The sequence below is a fragment of the Panthera pardus genome, unplaced genomic scaffold (assembly GCF_024362965.1).
Source record: "Panthera pardus isolate Hobbes unplaced genomic scaffold, ASM2436296v1 HiC_scaffold_22, whole genome shotgun sequence".
Lineage (NCBI taxonomy): Eukaryota > Metazoa > Chordata > Mammalia > Carnivora > Felidae > Panthera > Panthera pardus.
Window position 1 is genome coordinate 49,137,064 of NW_026526788.1, and position 21,865 is coordinate 49,158,928.

At 56.3% G+C, this 21,865-nt stretch overlaps 1 protein-coding gene across 6 annotated transcripts in view; it reads left to right on the top strand.

The window, feature by feature from the left end:
- RASGEF1A (RasGEF domain family member 1A) overlaps window positions 1-21,865 on the top strand; it is an 86,595-nt gene that overhangs the window by 56,236 nt on the left and 8,494 nt on the right. For all 6 annotated transcript variants that reach the window (XM_019445009.2, XM_019445010.2, XM_019445012.2 and 3 more), the window contains exons 2-3: window positions 17,897-18,097; window positions 20,579-20,701. In XM_019445009.2, coding sequence (XP_019300554.1) covers window positions 17,903-18,097; window positions 20,579-20,701 — 318 coding nt within the window. In that variant the 5' untranslated portion in view covers window positions 17,897-17,902. The remainder of the gene's footprint in view (window positions 1-17,896; window positions 18,098-20,578; window positions 20,702-21,865) is intronic.

Below are 21,865 nucleotides of genomic sequence, written 5' to 3' on the forward strand. Positions count from 1 at the left end.
GGGTCAGAGTCAATTGTGCTTTAAAATGCTTCTAGGTTCATTCGACTGATAAGTTGCTTAGGGTATTTTTCATCTATATTCATAAGTAAGAATTTATATGTACTTTCTATTACAGGACATATTTGTCACATTTATAAATCATGGTTGTGTCAGCTTCGTAAAATGAATAGGAAAGTCTTTCAATATGAATTGTGTAGTTGAAATACTTTAAATATCGTATAAAATTATCTTATTCTCCAAGGCTTGAAATAATTCATTTTGGAAACTGTCTCAGCTAGGAGTTGGTTTAATTTTTCCCTAAGGTCTGGTTGGCTGTCAGCTTACCTTAATTTGCACCATGGTTATTGGTCTTTTGGGGTTTTAAGCGTTTTTAGTCTATTTTGGTTATTTATATTTTCTAAATAATATCCCAGCTCAAAATGCTTTCGGATCTTTTAGCACAGATTTATAGAGTCGATTCTTTTAAAGTTTCTTGTCCCTGTCTGTGGCCAGATTCCCGTTTTCATTCTTAGGAGCTGCATTTTAGATTTCCTCTCTCCCCGCCGCCCCCACCTCCTGCTTTCCTTCCTCCCTCCCTTTCTTGCACCCTTTTGTTGATTAGAACTGCCAGAGGTTTACCTTTTTATTTTGTGGTTTCTAAAGAAAATCAGCTATTAAATTCAACCAGCAAATTCCACTCTCTTTCGTTAAATATGCTTTTAGTAATTCCTTCTTCCAGTTTACTTTGCTGCAGGCTCTGCTTGTTGAGAAGCTCTTTTTGAATCTTAGTTCATTTTCGTTGTTTCTTGTTTACTTAAAATATATTGAAGTGTATGAATTTTTCTCCGAGTGTAGCTTTGGACATAACAAATTTCATGAGGAGTTTTTTTTTTTTATAAGGGTTATTTCTCTAATGTATCTGTAATTGGAGGGTTTTTTTTTTTTTTAAAGCTTTTATTTATTTATTTTTGAGAGAGAGAGGGAGAGAGAGAGAATCCCAAGACGTGGGGCTCAGTCTCACAACCGTGAGATCATGATCTGAGCCGAAATCAAGAGTTGGGTGCTTAACTAAGTCACCTAGGAGCCCCTGTAATTGGAGTTTTCATTCCTTCTTTAGCAAAAACATGTTTTAGGGAAGTTTTTTAATCAAGCGGGTAGACTTTTGGTTCATCCTTTGTTTATTAATATTCGGCTGTTGCGTTGTGTCCACAACATTCTGTCACCTGTACATTTCTGTCTGGAGACTCTGGGGGCACATTTGTGGCTGGCCCTTGGGCCCTGGCCTGGCACCCTCCCCGCTGCCGACACCACCGCGGTGCTGAGTTCATCGGGCCCCTTTGTGCACACTCCAAGCAGGTGGCTCCATGTGGGCCGGGCGGTGTCCATCTCGCAGGGGCCTGGCTGGCTCCCACCTGCCTTTGTCGTGCACCTGCTCTCCCTTCTCCTGAGCCCATGCAGGTGGCTCTAGGGTTTATGCCGGATCGTGGTGGTTACACCCACCAAGCTTCAAATCTCAGCCCTCCACTTTGGATCTGTAAGGTCTGGGCTGATGACTTACACCCTTTCAGCCTTTGTTCCTTCATCTGGAGAATGGGACAGTGGCTGCCTGGCTAGCAGCAAGTGCCTTGTGTGGGCAAGCGTGCTGCCCTGGGGACGGATAGAGGCAGCGGTGCCACTCCTACTCCTGGGGGCTGGCCAGGTTCTGGCTACTTGGTCATGAGCCCCCAGCCTAGGGGACACAGGGTGTGTGGCGGGAAAGCTGCTGTGTCCAGGGAGTGGACACAGGAAGTGGGAGCTTTTTGTTGGAGGGTCAAGACATGTGCCTTGGTCTTTCTGAGATGCTGTGGCCCCTGGCCAAGGCCGTGGTTCCCTGGCCCACCAGAGAGGCTGGGGCACAGAACCCTCCTGCTCCTGGAGCGCAGCGGGGTCCCAGGGGCGTCACTCTGGACGTTTGCCCAGAGGATGACAATTCAAGCAAAGAAAATTGATTTTTATTTGTTTTTAAACACAAAGGAAAATCATTGCTCAGCCTAATTAGATGTCATTTAAAAATAAAGGAACTGTGTGTTCTTTTTTTTCCATACCCCAGCAACCCCAGGCAGCCTCGGAGGTGGAGGCTGGCACTCACTCCTGAAAGGTCTGAGCCGTGGCCTGTACCCCACCGCACCCATCCATTCTGAGGGGCCCAGACTCCCTGCCTCTCAAAGACCCCCAACTCTGATGCAGTTCCCTCACTGTCCCATTCCCTCCTGGAGCCGGGGCTCTTCCTGCCTGATGGCCGGAGCTCTCTCTAGTGACTATGCAGGCTCTGAGTAGCAGCCCTGCAAGTGGACCCTCCACATAGAAAGGGGGCCCTAGAGGGTGATTTCAGGTGAGGTGGGGGTCTGTGACCTGGTCCCCCAGCCCTCCTCCTTCGGGGCACATTGAGTGGGCTCCCAGACATGACAGGACTGGCTCCCAAGTTTATCTCCGTTTGCATTCTCTCCTGTCCCAGCCTGTGCCCCACTCAGCCTCCAGGAGGCCAAGTCGCCCGCCCATGTGCAGAAGTGCTGGGGTGACCCCTGTGGAATCCGGTGGAGTTGGCTCAAGAGGGAGGGATGCCAGAGGGGAAGGGGCGGGGAACGCGGGGCCCGAGTGGCCTGAGTGGGAGGCCAGCATGCCAGCCGCCGCCCTGCGGGAAAGGGCAGGGATTCTCTGAAATCCTACCTGCTCTGTCCTTGGGCCTCTCCGGCCTCAATAATGGGACGGTTATTGGTGGACAATGACATTCTGTCCCTTGAGCAGCCACCAGAAGAAGCTGACTGGACAGAAAGGGAGAAAAGAAGGAGGAAAAAAATGAGGAAAACAGCCGGGCTCGGCGGAATTTGTACTTTGGAGTGTGAAGAGGAGACGGCAAGATTCTTTCAGTCAATTCGAATAGTATTTGGTGCTAGGAAGGAATCCGGAGGGAGAAAAATGAATCATGCGTCCGTCCGTAACAAAGCTTTAATTATCAGCATCGCTCCCTAGGCCGGGCCTTTGTCGAGGAGGCGCCCCGCGAGGTGCTGCCTCGCTCTGGTTCCCATGGCAGCCACCTCCTGGCAGGGGTCCGGCCTGCAGGCCTCCACCGGGCCCCAGGGCCCCAGGACCGCCCTGCCAGGCCCAGAGGGTCCGCCGAGGTAAATATAGCCCTTCCTCAGGGCATCTGTGAAGGTGATTTCTTGAAGCTTGGTTTATGTAAGGAATGTCACTCGTTGTCCTCCAGGAGCTCCAGATGCCCACCCGGCTGGGAGGATCCAGAGGTGGGAGCTGCAGGGTGCTCCCTGGCCCGAGTTGCGGGGAGGGGGCAGGCCATGTCCTCCCAAGGACTTCCGTGATAGAAAGTCCATGGGGGTGCAGAGGGAGGAGGGATGAGGACCTGTCCACAGGGGCGTGTCACCCCTGCCACTTCCCACCCTGGGCAGGGGCCAAGCAGCCTCCCCGAGGCCAGATCCAGCTCAGAGCCCCCTCAGGCCAGGGCAGGGCAGCGCAGCCAAGTCAATGGGTCTGCCTGCCTGGAAGCAGGGGGTAGCTTCTCTCCACTTTCTTCCTGTGTGCAGGAGGGGGCCTACTGGCTGACCTGGGCATGAGGAGGTGAGAGGGAGAGGTGAGATCAGGGAGAGGTCAGCACCAGGCCCCACCCACAATCTGTGTCAGGAAGGAAGCGGGTAACTGACAAGTCCACCCAAACCGGCGAGTACTGAGCATGTCCCGAGCATGGTGGCCTCATGGCGCGCTTGCTACCACCTGTTGAAACAGGTGCTGGAGGTGCCGGTGTTTTACAGAGGAGGGTGGGGCTCCAGCTGCCAGTGTCCTGGACCCCCAGCTCATGCTTGCAGCCAGACCCCAAGTATCTGCAGCGTGTGGCCCCAGCGGACAGGACCAGAGCTCTCTGGTGCTTAAGGGAGACACATATCAACTCCAAGTTAGGGAGATCTAAGGGCTGGGGTTTGAGGAGGGGAGGACAGCCCCCAGGAGGGAGGTTCCTGCCTTAGGAGTACCTGAATTCGGGCTGGAGGCTGCTCACGCCCTTCTGCTGTGGTGGGTGGTCCTTCATTCCTGGGGCTGGGGGAGCCAGAGACGAATGGGTAGCAGGTCTGCTCCCCAGTGGCCCAGGATCCAACCCCCTAAGCCAGAGGGCAGGCCTGGGGTTATTGGGGGGCTGGGACGACGTATGGCTTTCAGGGTCCTGGCTCCTGGAAGCTCTTGCACCCACCAGAATCTCTGGAAGTGACTGTGGGCTGCAAACACAGACTCTCTCAAGCAGGTGTGACCTGTGCCCTTTGCAGATGATGCCCCGAGGGACCTGTGGCCACTGGCAGGTCCCTGGGCAGCTGCCAGTGCCACGTGGCCCCTAGTGGGGATGGAGACTGCCTGAGACGGTTTGAATGCCCAGTGCAGGGGTGCAGCTCCAGCTCCAAGGCACTGGAGTGGGAAGGGGAGGTGCAGAGGCGGGGACACTGAGCTTGTCATGAATAACAGGTGTTATCGGAGAAGTGGGGAGAGGAGGGAGGCCTGGAGAAGGGAGGTGGCTGCGCTTGGGGCAGGCACCCCTCTTCCCCCTGTCTCCCTTCAGACCCCCCACCGCTTCTCACTCCCTGGCTGTGGGCGCTACGCCCTCTGGGCTTCCAGCCCCCAACCACCCCCCACCTCCGCCAGCCCAAGGGTCTGGCACGCAGCTCCCCCAGCTAGTCTGGGCTCTCCCACTAGGGTTTTCCGGCCAGTTAGTGGGATCCAGGAGGTGGGGGGAGGGAAGGCCCTGCAGGTCTCTCCCCCTCCCCCAGCACCCAGCAATGAAGATAGGACTCCAGAGGCCACGGTGAAGTGACCTGCCCACTGCTGGCCCTCCCGCTTTTGCTGCCATTTTCTGGTCTGTGATACTAGTTGGGAGACAGCAGGATGGCAGGATAGGGAAGATTAAGATTAAGATTAAGATTAAGATGGGGGAAATGAAGGAGGCACTGCCTCTGCCACCTGACCTGTCCTGCTTGAGTTGGGGGTGAGGCCTTAGTTTTGCTGGGGAAGGGAGGAGGCCCCAAGATGCTGGCTGTGGCCTCAAGGCACAGAATATGGAGACACAACGCATGTGAGTCCCTGAGCCTCTGTCCTCACCAGGAGGGCTCCTGGACCTCTCCCCACTCCCTTCGCCCCTCCCCAGTGGGCGACAGAGCCAATAGGTGAGTTGGGCCCCTTGGTTCACTCACCGAACACACAGCTTCCTACTCTTCCCCCACCCCCAGCAGGCAGATTCGTAAGTTAATAACTTAGAGTCACAGCGTTCTGGAGAATCCAGGCCACCTTCAGCATCCTGACGGCCTTCTCTTGGCAGGGGTAGCCCCCTCCCACTGCTGGCCCCCCACTTAGGCGGTGTGACTTGTGAGGGTCCAAAGAGTAGGCCAAAATCTTCACGGCTGCCAAGGACCCACTCAAGGTTTACCGGAAGGTTTTCATATGCACCGGGAATCCTGTAGAAGTGGTTGGGGGCGGGGTGGGGGCATGCACTGAAACAAGCGTTTCATTCACAGATTTGCCTTGCAACCTCCTGCTTAGAATTCCCTGCTGTGTAAAGTGAAGGTCCCCTCAGCCAATTCCTCTCCCTGGTCTGTGCCCCAAGGGGGGGTCACTTTCGGATCCCAGGAGGGCCTCCTGGAAGGGGTGCCTCATCCTGGACAAAGGCCAGAAGAGTCTCCCTGGAGACCCACATAGGCAGTGGAGAAGGCAGGGAGGGCACCCCGCCCACGGCAGCCCTGCATGGCTGAAAGATAGATGATCAGGAAGTATTTGTTTGGAAATGAGCAAGGAGGACATGCTCCAGGGAAGACTCTCCAGGGGGCAAGTGAGATGGAAGGCTCCAGAGGCCTTGGCACCAGCCCTTCCCTCTGCTCACAGTGCTCTTCCCTTTCCAGAAGTCTCCTTCAAGTCTGCTCAGACCTCACCTCCTCAGGGAGGCCTGTCTCTCCGCCCGGATAGGTTACCATCTGCTCTGTCCCCACACTCCTGACCCTCTTCTCTTCCAGAGCACTGATCCCCGGCTGACCTCTAATATCACAGCCACAGATATGGATCATCATGCATGGCAGCCACAGCCTGCTCCGGGGGGCTTAGTGGGGACAGAGAGCCTTGTTTCCTTCATTGGTGGGTCTACAATGTCTAGGCAGGTCCTCGTTAACGTTTGTGGGTGGGTGGGTGGCTGGCTGGCTGGCTGGCTGGCTGTGTAGATGGATGGATGGATGGGTGGGTGGATGGGCAAGGAGGAAGGGCTCTGTGGAATACCTCACCTCCTCCCCCACCCCAGTGCAAATGATTTCAGAGAACCAGACAGCCCTAGAAGGGTGATGGGGTCCATGGTGCTCCTCCCCAGCCCTGGCTGTTGCTGGCCCTTGTCCAAGTAGCCAGCATGGTTTTCTCCCCAGATGCGGCCTCTGAGTGCCAGTGGGGCTCCTGCCTGCTCCCACTAAGGCTGGATTTTTCTGGAGCCAGGATGTAACCCAAGATAGCTCCATGAATACACTCGTTCTGAAATCTCTGCCAAATCCTACCCTCTTGGTTAAGTGGCCCACCATTGTGGGATCACAGGCTGGACCCAGCTCCCTCCAGGAGCACTTTCTCTTCCCCCACCCAGTCTCTCTCTGTCTCTCTGTCTCTCTCTCTCTTTCTCCTCCAGCCAAAAGAGGGGAGACTGGCAAGATGTGTAATTTTCAGTTGCTAATTGTGATGCCCTGCAGCTTGCTGAGCTAAAAATAGGCTTCATTTTTGTTGAGTAGGTTAAAAAATAGAAGCCCATGTGCTGCCTCCAAAAGCAGCACCCCTTGCAAAGCCTGGCAGAGGCAAGGGCCGATCGGGGTCCCTCTTCCACCTCCTGGCAGATCCCTGGGGACTCGTGCAGGATGGGCCCTGAAGGCCATTTTTGTCCCCATTTTCCAGGAAGCTGCGATTCTTAACTTTGCATCCATAGATGAGCTTCTGGGAACCCATCAATCCCTGGAATTATATGCAGGATGCTGTGGGAATGTGCATTTATCCATGTGTCCGGGGTGAGGGCCTCAGCCTACATCTGATGCTCAGGGGGTCATGCCCCAGACAGGGACACTGGTGAGCAGAAGTGACAGTCCTGAGAAGGAACAGGGCTGTGGGACAGACATACTCGCCGCTGCCTACCTGAGCAACATTATAGAAGTGCTGTGAACTCAGTGTCCTCATCTGAGAAATGGGTGTCTCTGTGCTGCCCCACCCCCACCCCCTGCCCCGCCCCACCGGGTTAGGGGGCATTGCATCAAGTGAGACACGTGATGCCCGGCATGTGGCCGGCCTCCAAGTCCCGATGACAAACACTTGAAGTACAACAAGGTTAGTCAAAAGAAAGCTTGTTTTTGCTTCTGTGTTTCTCAGAAATTTCAAGAGTTGCAGGCTCCAGGATCTGGAAGAGGTCCTAAAGTTCTGACTGCCCTGGGAACCTGCCCCAGTTCTTCTCCTTCAGAGTTGAATGGAGGCCTGACACTGTTCCTGTCCTGTTATGCAGGATACCGTCCCCTCCACGGGCTGCCGTCCCCACTATCGACTGGGGCGAAGTTGGCTGTGGCTGAGGGTAGCCAGTTATCTTTGGCGGTCTTCTGTTAGGCCCCTCTTGGGCTGCAGGAAGTGCTTGTTTCCTGCAAAAGCCCTGGGTCGGGGTTGAGCCCTGCCTCCTCTTTCCCAGAAGATGCCTTGTGGGGCAGAGCTGGTGTTGGGAGCAGGTAGCTGGATATCAGAGGCCAGGAGGCCTGAGAGCCCCAGGGCGCCCAGCGGTGGGACAGGCCATGGCCCCTCCTGTGATGAGGCTCCTGCCCCCACCTGGCCGCCCTGAGTCCCTTCCTGCCCAGAGCTGGGAGGGTAAAGCCCCTGTGGGATGAGGCAGTGAACTGGAGGCTCCCTCCGGGGCTGAGAGGCCAGGGATGAAGGCCAGTTCGGATGAGAGCAGACCCTGGGCATGAGAACACCTCCAGAAGGTGCACAGCACTGCCGGGACAGTTGCAAACACGGACACCTCTGCATACGGTTACTGCAGCAACTGGATGTTTCTCTAGAGTCAATGTCACTTATATTCCTTACTCAAGTATGTTCAAGTAAATTGTTTGTGACATCAGCTCATCAGCTGTGGGAGTGTTTTACAAGACCATTGGGCAGTGTGACCCCCCCCCCACCCCCGTTCCCCCGGACCTTGCTGGGCATCTCAGTACAGAAAGCAGGAAAGGCACTCAGGAAGGAGTGTAGCCCTTACCCAGGCCTGGGCAGACATGACAGCATATGGAGGCGAGGAGCGATGGGCAATTTGGGTGCTCACAACAGGTTCTGGGCCTCCGTCAGAGCTGCAGCTCCCAGGGGCCGGGAGAGGTCGGGGGGAGATGTGAGTGGGGTGCAGGGTCTGGGAAGGCCATCTTGTGCCCAGCTGGAGAAGATCATCTGTGTCCCAGGTCACAGAAGGTATGATGTGTGCGTCCCTCCCAGGGCGCATCTGGCTTTTGCACTCGTGTGGCTGGAAACAGATGCCCTCCTTTGTTTTGCTGCCCGATGGAGGGGCGTGGAGCCCTCAAGGCCCGAGTTTGCTGCTAGGGCCATATTGAAAAGCACTGTGGCAGCGAGTGGCATTCAGATCTCTAGCTAACGTCTCTTAGGAGGCTGCAAAAGGGAATTTGATTCATAATCTTCTACAGAAAGCCCCTCAAAACCCTTTCCCCATCTCTGCCAGGTCTCTCGTGGCCCTGGGGCTGCCTGCGTTCTTGCCACTTATTCTCTCGAGGTCTCTGAGACCGTCTGCCCCGCTCACTGTGCTTCTGTCTTCTCCTGGGCCCTCCGTCCAGGCAGCATCCACGCTGCCGATGCTTTTGTCAGTGTGTTCCTTAGAACGTGTGCGTGTGTGTGCGCGACACGCGGGGCAGCTGCGAGTACTCAGGAGCTGAGTACTTTGGCTGAGGTGCACTGACGCAGAGCTCCAGACTGCGCTGTGGGAAGGTACCCAGGGATCGAGGACCACGTGCAAGCAGTCCTCAGCCAGGCTGAGCAGAACCCAGACAACAGCGTTTACTTTCTGGACTCTGACTGCCTGGTGCGTGAGCACTTGCTCTGGGCTGGAAGCCGTGTTCCATGCGCTCTCCCCTCCTGCACTCCCACACCCTCGCTGTGAAGTTCAGAGGCCGGTGTCCTCATCTGACAGTCGGCCACAGGCGTGTGCCTATTGTAGGCATGGGAAGGAGGCGCAGGAACAAGACAAACAGATGCTCTCCTCCAAGCCCGGCTTCCGTAGAGATCAGAGCCTGAGCCAGAGCGGATGTGCCAGCACTTAGTGGGGAGTGTGGTCCCAGGGAAGCACGAGCGATGGAGGGGGTGAATGGATGCGGGATGCCTTCCTGTAGGAGTCGGTCTCACTGATGTCTTTGGGGAGCCTCTGTGAGGCTTCTGTATCTCAAACAGTCCATCTGGGGTAAGGAAGGGGAGCTTACCTCTGCCTCCCATGTCCCATTGGTCCAAGTTCGCCCCTGGGGGGGTAACCTGGCTACACCCTGGCTTCTGAGCTGTTCACAGGGCCTGGATGGATCCACAGCGCATGGCCTCAGCGCGAGCCCACAGCCTAGGGCAGGAGGCGTGTGGTCTGCTGATGGCCGTGAGGCCCCAGGCCAGAGGGAGTGGGTTCGAAGCCATGGCAGCCAGCGCTGGGCCACTCCGGTGTCATCGAGGCAAAGCACAGATGTGGTGGCCCACAGTGGCATCAGGTGCCACTCACAGGATGGTAGCTGCCATTTCCTCCTTTGAGCCTCCTTCCTTCCTTTCCTCTGAGCCTCCATGGCCCTCACCACTGCCCTGCCAGGGACCTGGAACAAGAAACTACACACCGAATCGACAGGGGAGGAAACTGAGGCTCAGCGCAGCTCAGAGGCTTCCCCATTGTCGTTGAGACAGTGTGTGCCTCCCGACTCCACTCTGGACTCTGGCACTGTAGTCCCAGACCTGAGCCCACATGAAAGGACGCTGGTGGGTGTGGGCGGGGGTGCAGACAAGGAGCATTCTAGGGATGGAGTTGCAGGGGGCTGGGGGTCCCCCAAGGTCGTGTCCCTTACTGGACCGTGGAGGGGCAGCAGGTGTGAGCCCTGAAGCAGCGGCAGCTCCGGGGCCCCTCTGTAGTCACTTCCTGTTTGGGGAGCAGCCACAGATGTGCTGGATGGAACAAAGTGGTAGGGGGCGTGGTGGGAAAGGGCAGGAAGATGGAAGAAGCTTCCTGAGGCCAGGCCCCGGGGGAGGGGCGGGGAGGATGGAGCTGGGCCGGGCCAGATGCTTTGCCCCAGCGCTTTGCCCGCCTGGCCCACCTCACCTACGGCCAGCCTGCGGGACACTGCCGCTGGCAGGTAGCGAAGGGGCCCTCGGACTCTGCCTCTCCGCCCTGCTGCCCCCATCCCACGCCAGCCCCCAAAGTGCCACTCTGCCCGGGAGGGGCAGTGGCCTGGCCTCTCCCCTGGCACCCTGGCACCCTTGAGACTTGGGGCCCAGAGGCAGGCAGGACTCCCCTCCTCCATAGATGGTGCCCCCAGAGAGCCAGCTAAAACCAGGCATGGAATGGGCAAGCGCTGGCACGTGGCTGCTGTCTCTAAACTCAGGGCCGGGTCTCCCCTGAGCAGGAGCACCTGGGTACCTGTGCACGTGGGCCTGCCCTTGTGCCCACCTGGCCCTGTGAGGTAGGTGGGAAGCTCTCAAGGCCCAGCTTCCAGGAGATGGTGAACCGCTTTCACCTGCCTCACGGGGAGCTGAGCGCGGCTATAACTAGAAGGTGCTCGCCTTCCTGCCTGAACAGAGGAGGGGCTGCAGAGAGTCGGAGGAGGCTGGGTGTGAGTCCGGGTTGGCCCCAGCTGACTGGGAGCAGAGGTGCGGGTTCCAGTCTCAGGACCTAGAGCTGGTGTGGAGGAAGCTGGTGTGGAGGAAGCTGGTGTGGAGGAAGCTGGTGTGGAGGAAGCTGGTGTGGAGGAAGCTGGTGTGGAGGAAGCTGGTGTGGAGGAAGCTGGTGTGGAGGAAGCTGGTGTGGAAAGCTGGCCGGGCCCAGCTCCATCCTCCCCACCCCCGGGGCCTGGCCTCAGGAAGCTTCCAGAGCTCTCCTCCCAGTGTCCACAGCCTCCAGCCACGTCTGGACATAGCCACGGGCAGCAGAGGTGGAAGAGGGGCTCCCTGTGCCTCCTGCTCCCATATTCACCTGGAAAACTCTGAAAAACCGCCAGTGCGTGGACCGTACCCCAGGCCAGTTAAATCTGTATCGTTGGGGCGGAGGGTGGGCTGGGCGAAGTGTTTTTTTTAAAGACCCGCGTGGTTCTGGTGTCCAGCCGCAGCACTGACCTAGGGGAAGCTGGCTCACCTGCAGGCTAACGCTCTCAAAGGGACAAGTGTGTCCTCAGGAACGTAGCCTTGAGGGGCGCCTGGGTGGCTCAGTCGGTTGAGCGTCCAACTTCAGCTCAGGTCGCGATCTCGCGGTCTGTGAGTTCGAGCCCCGCCTGGAGCCTGCTTCCGATTCTGTGTCTCCCTCTCTCTCTGCCCCTCCCCCGTTCATGCTCTGTCTCTCTCTGTCTCAAAAATAAATAAAACGTTAAAAAAAAATTAAAAAAAACCAAAACAAACCGTAGCCTTGAGCCGGCAGGCCTGGGCTGGGATTCCAGGTCCTACATCTTAGTGAGCCGCCAGGTGAAGGTCCTGCTGGTTGAGCCCCACTCGAAGCAGCGGCGATACTTTAGAAGAGGATCTAAATCTCCCGAGAAAGGGTGAGTTCTGGCTCAGGATGAGCGCACTCCCACAAGCCCCCCGGTGGTGCTGACGCGCTGGCACCCGCTCTCGAGCATCCGTGTAGGCCCGGGCTCTCTGGGGGCCTGCGTGTCTACAAGAATCCAGTGCTCCTTTGTCCCAGACGACCCACATGGCCTGTGTGGGGTGCTGAGTAGGCATATCTGGGGAGGTGGCTCCTCCGGGATGGGGAGGTGATCCCATGTCTGCTGTGCGATGCTTTACCCAAGTGCCCATTTCATCCTCCCAGCAAATCTCTGAAGTAGTGCACCCTCTGCCCATTCCACAGGTGGGCAGATTAAGGCTCTGGGAGGTCGAGGATCCTGACAAGCTGCAAGTGGCCGAGCCAGGCTCAGATTCGGGTCCCCTTGACTGCCTTCGTTGCCATCCTGGCCCTGCGGCAATCCAGCTGTGTGACCTGCGCCAGTTGCTTAGTCTCTCTGTGCCTTGTCCTCTTCTGCCGCAGATGGAGAATAACGGGTTTTGTGAGGCTTGTGAGGATTAATGAGCTGACTTGGTGCTGGCATTAGTGTCCCTGATGGCTCGTGTGAGGTAGTCAGAGCGTATCGTTTCTTATTATGGTTGCGCTTGCTGTGTGTTCCCCACTGAGACAGGAGCCCAGGTATCCTGGAGGCTCCACTCGGGCCCTTTCCCGAGGAGGGGTGCGGAGGACACACAGGGGTGTGGCCAGTGATCGCGATGCCTGCTGGTGCTGGGATTGGGAGGAGGAGCCCATGGGCAAGAACAGAAGGGACCACGGGGCCAGGTGGGGGTGGCCGGCAGAACTGAGCAGGGGGCTCGGCAGGGGTCGCCCTCATCCCCATTTAATGGCTGGAGAAATTGAGGCTAGGGACACTTGTCCAGGGGCCAGGAGCTGGCCGTTGAAGAGTGGGATTCAAACTTGAGGGTGCCCTAAATCCCTGCCCACTCGGCACAGAGCCCAGAACCCCCTCAGTGCCCAAGGCTGGTGGGGGAGGCTCCGCTAGGGACTGAGTGGGGGCAGAGAAGGGGCTCTGAGAGGCCCACGGACTCAGGGCACAGAGGAGAGGACAGAGGAGGACACGTGGGCAGGACACCAGGTCATGGAGACCCAGCCCCAGGCAGCGTCTCTGGGCGGGTCCCAGGGCAGGGTAGGCGCTGGGGCCATCCCACGCAGCCCCTGTGGGCCCTGCCTGGAAGGTGCCCCGCGGCAGTGACCGCTTCCATTCACAGGCCCAGCCTCTTTAACATGCCTTTATGAAAACTGCTGATCTCAAAACTCAGCCTCTTTGTACTGAAAAACAAAGTTGCTTTAACACTGACAAAATAGATGTGCCATTTAGAAAAGTTACCAAATAGTTTACAAATGTGTAGAAGGAAGGTGGAAGTCTCCTCCTTGTCCAGCTCCCTTGCAGTAAACTCTGTAACTAGTGTGGTCATGGACGGCCACATGTTTCTGTGCATTTACGTACACTTATATTGATGTCATTGAAAAATGAGCAATATGGGATCTTGTGTAGTTGGGGAGTCCAGTTATGGGGTCCTCAGCCCAGATGCTGCAGGAAGGGCCACCACCCCAAGCCGAAGAGATGGGGCCCTCCTGGCTGCTCCTTCCTGTGGCCTTCTGGGCTGTGATGGGCGGGACGTGGGTGGGATGCAGTCACTGGAGGACTGAGGCCCCCATGAGGGCAGGGAGCCCTGGGGGAGCAACGGTGTGATAATTCCTGGGCTGGCCAGGGTCGGGGGGAAGCAGAGTCCAGCGGCTGCCTGGGACACATGGACTGGGACCCACCCTCCTGGGGCAGGTGACCACCCTGAACTTCTGTCCCTTACCTGTCCATAGTGACAGTGAGTGCTGAGGCTCCCCAGGGTGCAGCTGTGGACTGCTGTCCAGCAGAGAGCTCAGCACCCTGGCCTCCTTGGCTTGCTGGTCCATCTTGGGCAGCAGGGGGTGGTGCTGAGTCCCCAGGCTGGCTCGAGGCAGCCTCCCTAGCACTGGGGTGGGTCTCCCTGCAGGCTGGACACAGGGTGGCCTTGCTTTGTGTCGGATCTGGCACCAGCCGTGAGAGTTAGTGGAGTACTTGAGCATGCCTGCCCATAGCCCGTCCTGACCGGAGACCCTGCTGCCCCCAAGGTGGGAGGGGCTGGCGGCTCAGGAAAACGCCATCTCTGTGACCAAGAATCTTGGGGCCCAACTCACCAAGGTTACCATTGTTGGGTCACCTTTTGAACCCGGAACTGTGTGATCTTGGGGAAGACCCCCCATAGTGCATGGGCCTCAGGTGAAGGATTGGCACTTAGGTCCCCTTGGGAGCCAGCAATGGCACAGAAGAGCAGCTGAGGGCGTCAGGGTGCCTGGGGAGCCCACTTTTTTTTTTTTTTCATGTTTTGTAGCAAAATTGTGCTTTGAAAATATACTTAAAATTTTTTTTAAATTATTTATTTTTAAATTTACATCCAAATTAGTTAGCCTATAGTGCAACAATGATTTCAGGTGTAGCTTCCTTAATGCCCCTTACCCATTGAGCCCATCCCGCCTCCCATAACCCCTCCAGTAACCCTCTGTTTGTTCTCCATATTTAAGAGTCTCTTATGTTGTGTCCCCCTCCCTGTTTTTATATTATATTATTATATTCCCTTTCCTTACGTTCGTCTGTTTTGTATCTTAGAGTCCTCATATGAGTGAAGTCATATATTTGTCTTTCTCTAATTTTGCTCTAATACCCTCTAGTTCCATCCACATAGGTGCAGATGACAAGATTTCATTCTTTTTGATTGCCGAGTAATACTCCATTGTATATATATATATATATACCACATCTTCTTTATCCATTCGCCCATCGATGGACATTTGGACTCTCTCCATCCTTTGGCTATTGTAGATAGTGCTGCTATAAACATGGGGGTGCATGTGTCCCTTCGAAACAGCACACCTGTATCCCGTGGATAAATGCCTAGTAGTGCAATTGCTGGGTTGTAGGGTAGTTCTATTTTTAGTTTTTTGAGGAACCTCCATACTGTTTTCCAGAGTGGCTGTCCCAGTTTGCATTCCCATCAGCAGGGCAAAAGAGATCCTCTTTCTCCACATCCTCACCAACATCTGCTGTTGCCTGACTTGTTCATGTTAGCCATTCTGACTGGTGTGAGGTGGTATCTCATTGTGGTTTTGATTGATGATGAGTGATGTTGAGCATTTTTTCATGTGTCGGTTGGCCATCTGGATGTCTTCTTTGGAGAAATGTCTATTCACGTCTTTTGCTGACTTCTTCACTGGATTATTTGTTTTTTGGGTGTTGAGTTTGGTAAGTTCTTTATAGATTTTGGATACTAACCCTTTATCTGATATGTCGTTTGCAAATATCTTCTTCCATTCCATTCGTTGCCTTTTAGTTTTGCTGATTGTTTCCTTTGCTGTGCAGAGGCTTTTAATTTTGATGAGGTCCCAATAGTTCATTTTTGCTTTTGTTTCCCTTGCCTCCGGAGACGTGTCGAGTAAGAAGTTGCTTCAGTCAAGGTCAAAGAGGTTTTTGCCTGCTTTCTCCTCTAGGATTTTGATGGCTTCCTGTCTTACATTTAGGTCTTTCATCCATTTTGAATTTATTTTCATGTATGGTGTAAGAAAGTGGTCCAGGTTCATTTTTCTGCATCGCTGTCCAGTTTTCCCAGCACCATTCGCTGAAGAGACTGTCTTTGTGCCATTGGAGATTCTTTCCTGCTTTGTCAAAGGTTAGTTGGCCATATGTTTGTGGGTCCATTTCTGGGCTCTCTATTCTGTTCCTTTGATCTGAGTGTCTGTTTTTGTGCCAGTACTATACTGTCTTGATGATGACAGCTTTGCAATACAGCTTGAAGTCTGGAATTGTGATGCCTCCAGCTTTGGTTTTCTTTTTCAAGATTGCTTTGGCTATTTGGGGTCTTTTCTGGTTCCATACAAATTTTAGGATTGTTTGTTCTAGCTCTGTGAAGAATGCTGGTGTTATTTTGATAAGGATTGCTGGGGAGCCCACCATTGTCATTCTATCCCACAAATGGTTAATGGGCTGGGTTCTGGCTAGGCAGGAGAGCACGAAAGCAAATGATCAGTCCTGCAGTCAGCAGTCTAGGGATTAACCCAGGGAGGCTTCCTGGAGGTGGTGACACCTTGGCTGCACTTGGGACTCTTAGGATTTCCTCAGTTGAGTTCTTCCCACTATTTCATTATCTGAAAAATGAAGGGTTTACCCAAGTCAGTAGCTCTCTGACTGACTCGGGCAGCCTCAGAAACCCCTCAGACAGCTTGTCAAGGTACAGATCAAGGGCCATCCCTGAGTTTCTGACTTGGCAGGGCCTGAGAATCTGAATTCTAACGTGTTGAGGAGAGTGTTCTGTGAGTCTGAAACCCCATCCCCAAGTGAGGCAGCTGAGCCTGGGGACCACGGACACCTCAACCTCAGGGGCTTTCCTTGAGTTCTTACTCTCCTTACGAAGGATTTTTGTGAGACTTCCAAGGCAACCTTCAGGTGTGTGTGGCAGGGAAGCCAGGTCATCTGGGCCGAGTGCCCCTTTTCTCTCACGTGAAGCACAGCTGATGTGCTGTGGCCTGGAAGTCAGATCTGCTTGTGTAGACACCTCACTGCCCCTCTCATGGCAGTAAAATAATCAGGGCTACTGTTTGCTCTGCACAGTGGGGAAACTGAGGCCACAGTGGCTCAGAAGCCTGCCCCAGGTTGAGTCAGAAAGCAGGCTAGGGCTGGGAGCAGCCCAGCAGCAGGAGCAAGGTGAGTGCTCAGGGCTGCGGGAGCCCAAGGAGAGTGTGTGCACTTCCCAGGCCCCTAAGCACGAGGAGGTAGCCTCCGCCCCTGGGAGGCAGGGCAGCGTGGTGGCCTGGGGATGGAGGTGCTGGGGTGGTGGTGCCTGCTTGCCAGTGCTCTCCCGACGTGGGAGAGGGCGCAGGAAGGCCCTGCTCTATTCCAGCCTAGCCTGCCCTCTAAGTGGGGAGAGGATGAGGCTGGTCAAGCTAGCAGGGCAGGCTACTCTGGCCGGCAGGAGGGAGAGTAGACTCGTGGGCACTAGCTTCGGAGGCCTCAGGCTGGCAAACGCTCCTCACTCTGATCCCCACGCAGCACCTCCCAGGTGCCGCCCCCTGGGCAAGGGGAAACTGAGGCCCAGGAGGGCTGCAGACTCTTGTAGACCTCCTGAGGACTTCCACTAAGAGGCTCTGCTGCAGGGTGAGGTGGGCACCCTCAGCCTCCTGGCCATAACAGGCCAGGCCACTGTGGGACCACTGAGCACCCCCAAGACTGCTGTCTGACATGTGCATCTAATGGGCACTTCACATGTAGCATGTCAAAATGAAGTTCCAGATCTTTCTCCAAACCCCACTCTCACGTCCTTTCCCGTGCTGATCAATCACTCAGGCCTGAGACCATTTTTTGCAGCATTTGGAGTTGACCCTGCTCCCCTCCTCTGCTACCCCCTGACCTGAGCAATCCCTCCCTGGGTTATGGCAAAACCCACCAGTTGGTTTTCCAATCCTTTCCTTGCTGGGTCTCCGCATAGCAGAAATAGTGACATTCACCCTGAGTCAAGTCATTCTTGTGCTCAGAGCTTCCATGCCTCCTGTCTCAGAGGAATAGACATGGCCCCCTGGCCCACACTGTGCAGGGTCTGGCTTGTTACTCAGACCACTCTCCCTGCTCCTTCCCTCCACACACACTGGCCTCAGGACCTTTGCACCTGCTGTCTCTTATACCTAGAATGTTCCTTTCTTATTCCGGGCGGCTGCATGACTAACACCATCTTACCTGAGGCTGCCGTGACCACCCTGAAATGCTCCAGATCCTTCTCCTACGGGCATTGTTTTTCTCCATAGTTTCTCTTCTTCCACTGGGATGTGACCCCAGGAGGCAGGGTTCTGTGTGTCTAGGTTCTAGGAATGAGACCTGGTATGCGTGGAGCAGGTGTTCAAGAAATATTTCTCAGACACTCAGTGAATGTAGGGCTGCTGAGGAATCTGCCTGCCCATCTGAGCTGCCATTCAATGCCCACCCTTGGGTGGGGTGCCCCTCCTGGCCCTGCTGGGGCTCTCACTGTGCACCTGCACTCAGGCTGCGGGTGACCAGGCCTGTGACGCCTCTTTCTTCTCTCCCAGGAAACTATGCCCCAGACGTCCGTCGTCTTCTCCAGCATACTTGGGCCCAGCTGTAGTGGACAGGTGCTGCCCGGCATGGGGGAGCGAGGAAGTGGGGCCAGCAGCTCCGGGGACCTCGTCTTCCAAGAGGGACGCCTCATCTCTGGGTCCCTAGAGGCTTTGATGGAGCACCTGGTCCCCACAGTGGACTATTACCCGGATGTAAGTGCCTGGGGCCTGGAGATGGGTGGGACTGTTCGGGGTCACCTAGGTTCCAGGGGCAGCTGCTTCGGGGATGGGAAGGGAGGCCCAGACAGAGCTGGACAGAGCAACAGGGGAGAGCCAGGCCATCAGGGAGTCTCAGCCCTACCTCCTGCTCTGCCCTCCTGCCCCTGCAGGGGAGAGGAATCTGCAGGGATGTCCCTGCTGACCCCAGGCAGCTGGGAGATAGCCTTGGTGGCACAAGGAAGCAGATACACAAGGGGTGGAACAGGGGTCAGAGTTCTGAACAGGGTCCTTAGGGAAGAGTCTAAGGAGTAAGACTGGAGCCTTGGGGTCCTGGTGAGGGTCCACCCAGCTGGGAAGTTTGTTTTGTGCATGAAATGCCATGGTCCAGAATAAAGAGGGACAGCCCCGCGATGCCCAGCCAGCATGCAGACCCCACGGCACATGCCTGCGTGGGCAGGACTGGCCTTCCACTACAATTCGGATCCCCCTCTTCATTTCAAGATGCCACTGGTACATTCTTAGAACAGGCAGAAAGAGTTCCCTTGTCATGTGTGGCTTCCCTTTTGCCTCTGAGAGGTCACGTCTCTTAGCAGCAGTGGTCTTGGGCCTGCCTGCTCCCTTTGGAGGGCCAGGCTGCAACAGTCCCCTTCCAGGTGCCCCCTCCCTCCTGAGGACAGAGCTGTGCTTGCTGGCCTTGGCGTCTGACACAGGCTTGCATGGGAGGGTCGGGGAGGAATTGCCCCCATCCACTCTCCAGCTTTTATCCAATGGTGCTGGAGCCAACTCAGTTTCTGGGTGCTCCTGGCACAACCCCCCCAACACGTCAGGCCTCCTACCTTCCTCCTGGGGCTGTCTACTCCATGCTGCTTGAAAACCCTCCCAAAGCTGGGCTGGGGCTGGAATTGGTGGTGCAGACACTGCAGCTGAGGGTCAGGTCTCCTGAAGAAGCCTAGGGCAGAGCATCAGCCTCCCAGGGGCTGGCACCTCCAACCCCAGAACTGTTCTGTGGCCTTGTGGGAGGAGCTACTTCTCTTTTAGGTGTGTCCCGAGGGGCCTCCTCAGCTGTTACCCAGTGTTCTCCCCCAGACACTATGCCCTGGGATCACCCCGCTTTCCAGGAGAGAGTAAAGGGGTGCAAGTGCAGAGATAGGGCCGGCAGAGTCCAGCTGGGCATCAGCTTCTCTGCCAAGCTCCTGGGTTCCCTCCCTCCCCCCACTGTCCCCCTCTCCTGTGCATGTGGGCAGCTGGGGATGCACACACACACCAGCGAGTCTCTGTGCTCCTTGGAAATGCACAGCTCCTCCCTGGGTTCTCTTCTTGCCTTGGCTAGGAACTCCAAGGTGTGATGCCTGGGTGACATCACACTTCTGAGCCATCTGTTTAGAAGGGGGCCACCACGCAGCTGGGATCCCTGAGCACCCATGCTACACAGCCTGGGGACAGGGCATGGGAAGTCTGTTGGGGGTTGGAGGAACCCCTGCTGTTCCCAGGAGGATCTCCTCAAGTGGCATCTGAAGGCTGCAGGGGGGCAGTGAGGACCTGAGGCCTTGAGGCCTGATCTGCAAGGCCTGCGCTTCCCAGCAAACATGGCCCACTTGCTTTGGGCTGGAACAAGGAAGACCTGCCCCTGGGCCCAGGGTGAGGGCAAAGGGTCCCAGGCCCCCCAGCCTGCAGCACCCATGTAGGGGTAGAGTCCCCAGAAGAGCTTCAAGCATCTTGCCCCACTCCTAGGTCCAACCTGTCTGCAGGCAGGAGCCAGTATGAAGGTCTCCCAGGTGCTGACCCATGTCAGACAAAAGGCCTCAGAGAACCCTTGGCCCTGGGCCCTGTTCCCTGACACCTTTTAGTCCAGATCATGAGGGCCCTTCAGAAACTGTACCACACAGCCCAGGGACAAGGGCACATGGATGTGGGCCAGAGGGGCTGTGGTACAGCAGGTGGACATAAGGCCCAGAGCTGGTTGTTAGCACAGGGGCTTTTGACAGTCCCTGACGCTGGGTGCTGGGTCCAAAAATGCCCCACTCTGCCCGCCATTGGCAAGACCAGTAAGGATCTGGATAAGAAGGCTTGGAGACTGACCCTGGAGGCCCTGTGGGCTGGGCAATGGGCTCACACAGGCTGGGAGAGTCCCACCAACATCCAGGTTTGGGTGTTAGCTCCCACCGTGGGGTAGGACGGAGGGTGGGGGAGAATCCCAGCAGAGCAAGACTGCTGGGAGCTGAGCTTGTCTGGGGAAGCCTCCAGGAGCTGCAGGGAAGTGGGGTTTGATCTGTGCCTTGCAAGGGAGGCAGGAATTTGGGTGGCAGTGAGAGAAAAGGAAGGACGTTCAAGGTGGAGTAAACCATGCAGGAGAAGGCATGGCTGCTGGATGGTGCTGTTGGGCCCGGCAGGTGGCTAGACAGGCTGTGACCATAGCTGGAGGGGGCGGCACAGGCCTGACCTCCTCTTCATCCCCTCTCCCTGTCTCTTCTTCAGAGGACATACATCTTTACATTTCTCTTGAGCTCCCGGGTCTTCATCCCCCCTCATGACCTGCTGGCCCGCGTGGGGCAGATCTGCCTGGAGCAGAGGCAGCAGCTGGAGACCGGGTCTGAGAAGGTAAAGGAGCAGATGGGTACTGCCTGTCTCCGTGCTTCTGGCAGGTCAGGTCTGGCTGAGCCCAGCAGGGGGCCCTCCCTGATGGGGCAGATTGGCTGGTCTCTGGCCTCCTTGGCAGAGGAGCATGGGGTGCATGCGCCTGGGGCATGGCGCCCCATTCGGCATGGGGTGCACACAGAGCCGGGTACTCCTCATGGGATGCTGAAAGTAACTGCTTTTGGTGGGCACTCACACCCCTTTCCAGGAGAGAGCCACGGCAGACAGCTCTGCCAGCAATCCTGGTCAGTGCCGGGACCCCCCGCTGGAAGAAAGGCCGCAGTGGGACCTGGGTCACTGACCCCTCCGGGGTGGGGGTCAGGTGGCAGCACTCGCAGGCTGACTCCTGCTCAGAGTGGTTTGCAGTGACTCAAATGGGGCTCTCTGCCCCTGCTGTCTCTTCTTGAGCCAGGCTTTGGGCAGCCGGGATAGTCAAGAAACCACAGGCTGTCCCTGGGGGCATGTGCTTCAGATGAGACTTTTAGAAGCCCAGGGTCCGGTGCAGAAGACCAGGTGGTCAGTGTGCCATCAGAGAGCTGGCAGAGCCTAGTCTGGGCTGTGGCAGAGCATGTCCCATCCCTGTTTGCTGGTGACTTTCCCCTCTACCTTCCCTCTACCAGGCTAGGCCACCTGCCCCTGCAGGTGTGCAGCCCAGGCCTGTGAACCGAGTCTCCTTGTTGGAGGGATGCGGGGATGCGCTCCTGGAGTCCCTGGATACAGGAAGACAGGCACTGAGCACAGCCTGAGGGTTAGGAAAGGCTCCTGAAGAGACAGGTGGAAATAAGTCCAAGCGGGGTGGCTGGATGAAATTATAGGCTGAAGGTCAGCATGGAGACAGAAGCTTAAGAGGAGCCTGGCATGAACCCGCCAGCCTGTGTTCATGGTGACATGCACCGCAGGGCCTCTGAGGGGCTTCAAGGCTCTAGCTCCTGCTGAGTGTGGGGTGTGGTCCTCTGGGGAAGTATCAGCAAGGCCTCCTGGATGCCGTCTGCACTGGACTCTGGCCAGGAGGAGTGGCTGCAGGGAGTGAGGGGCCAGCTGGGAGAGGCTCCCCAAGGCATGGGAAGCCATCACTAGGGGACCAGCTGGGGACATGGCCAGAATCAGGCAGGTTGGAGGCAGCTCAGC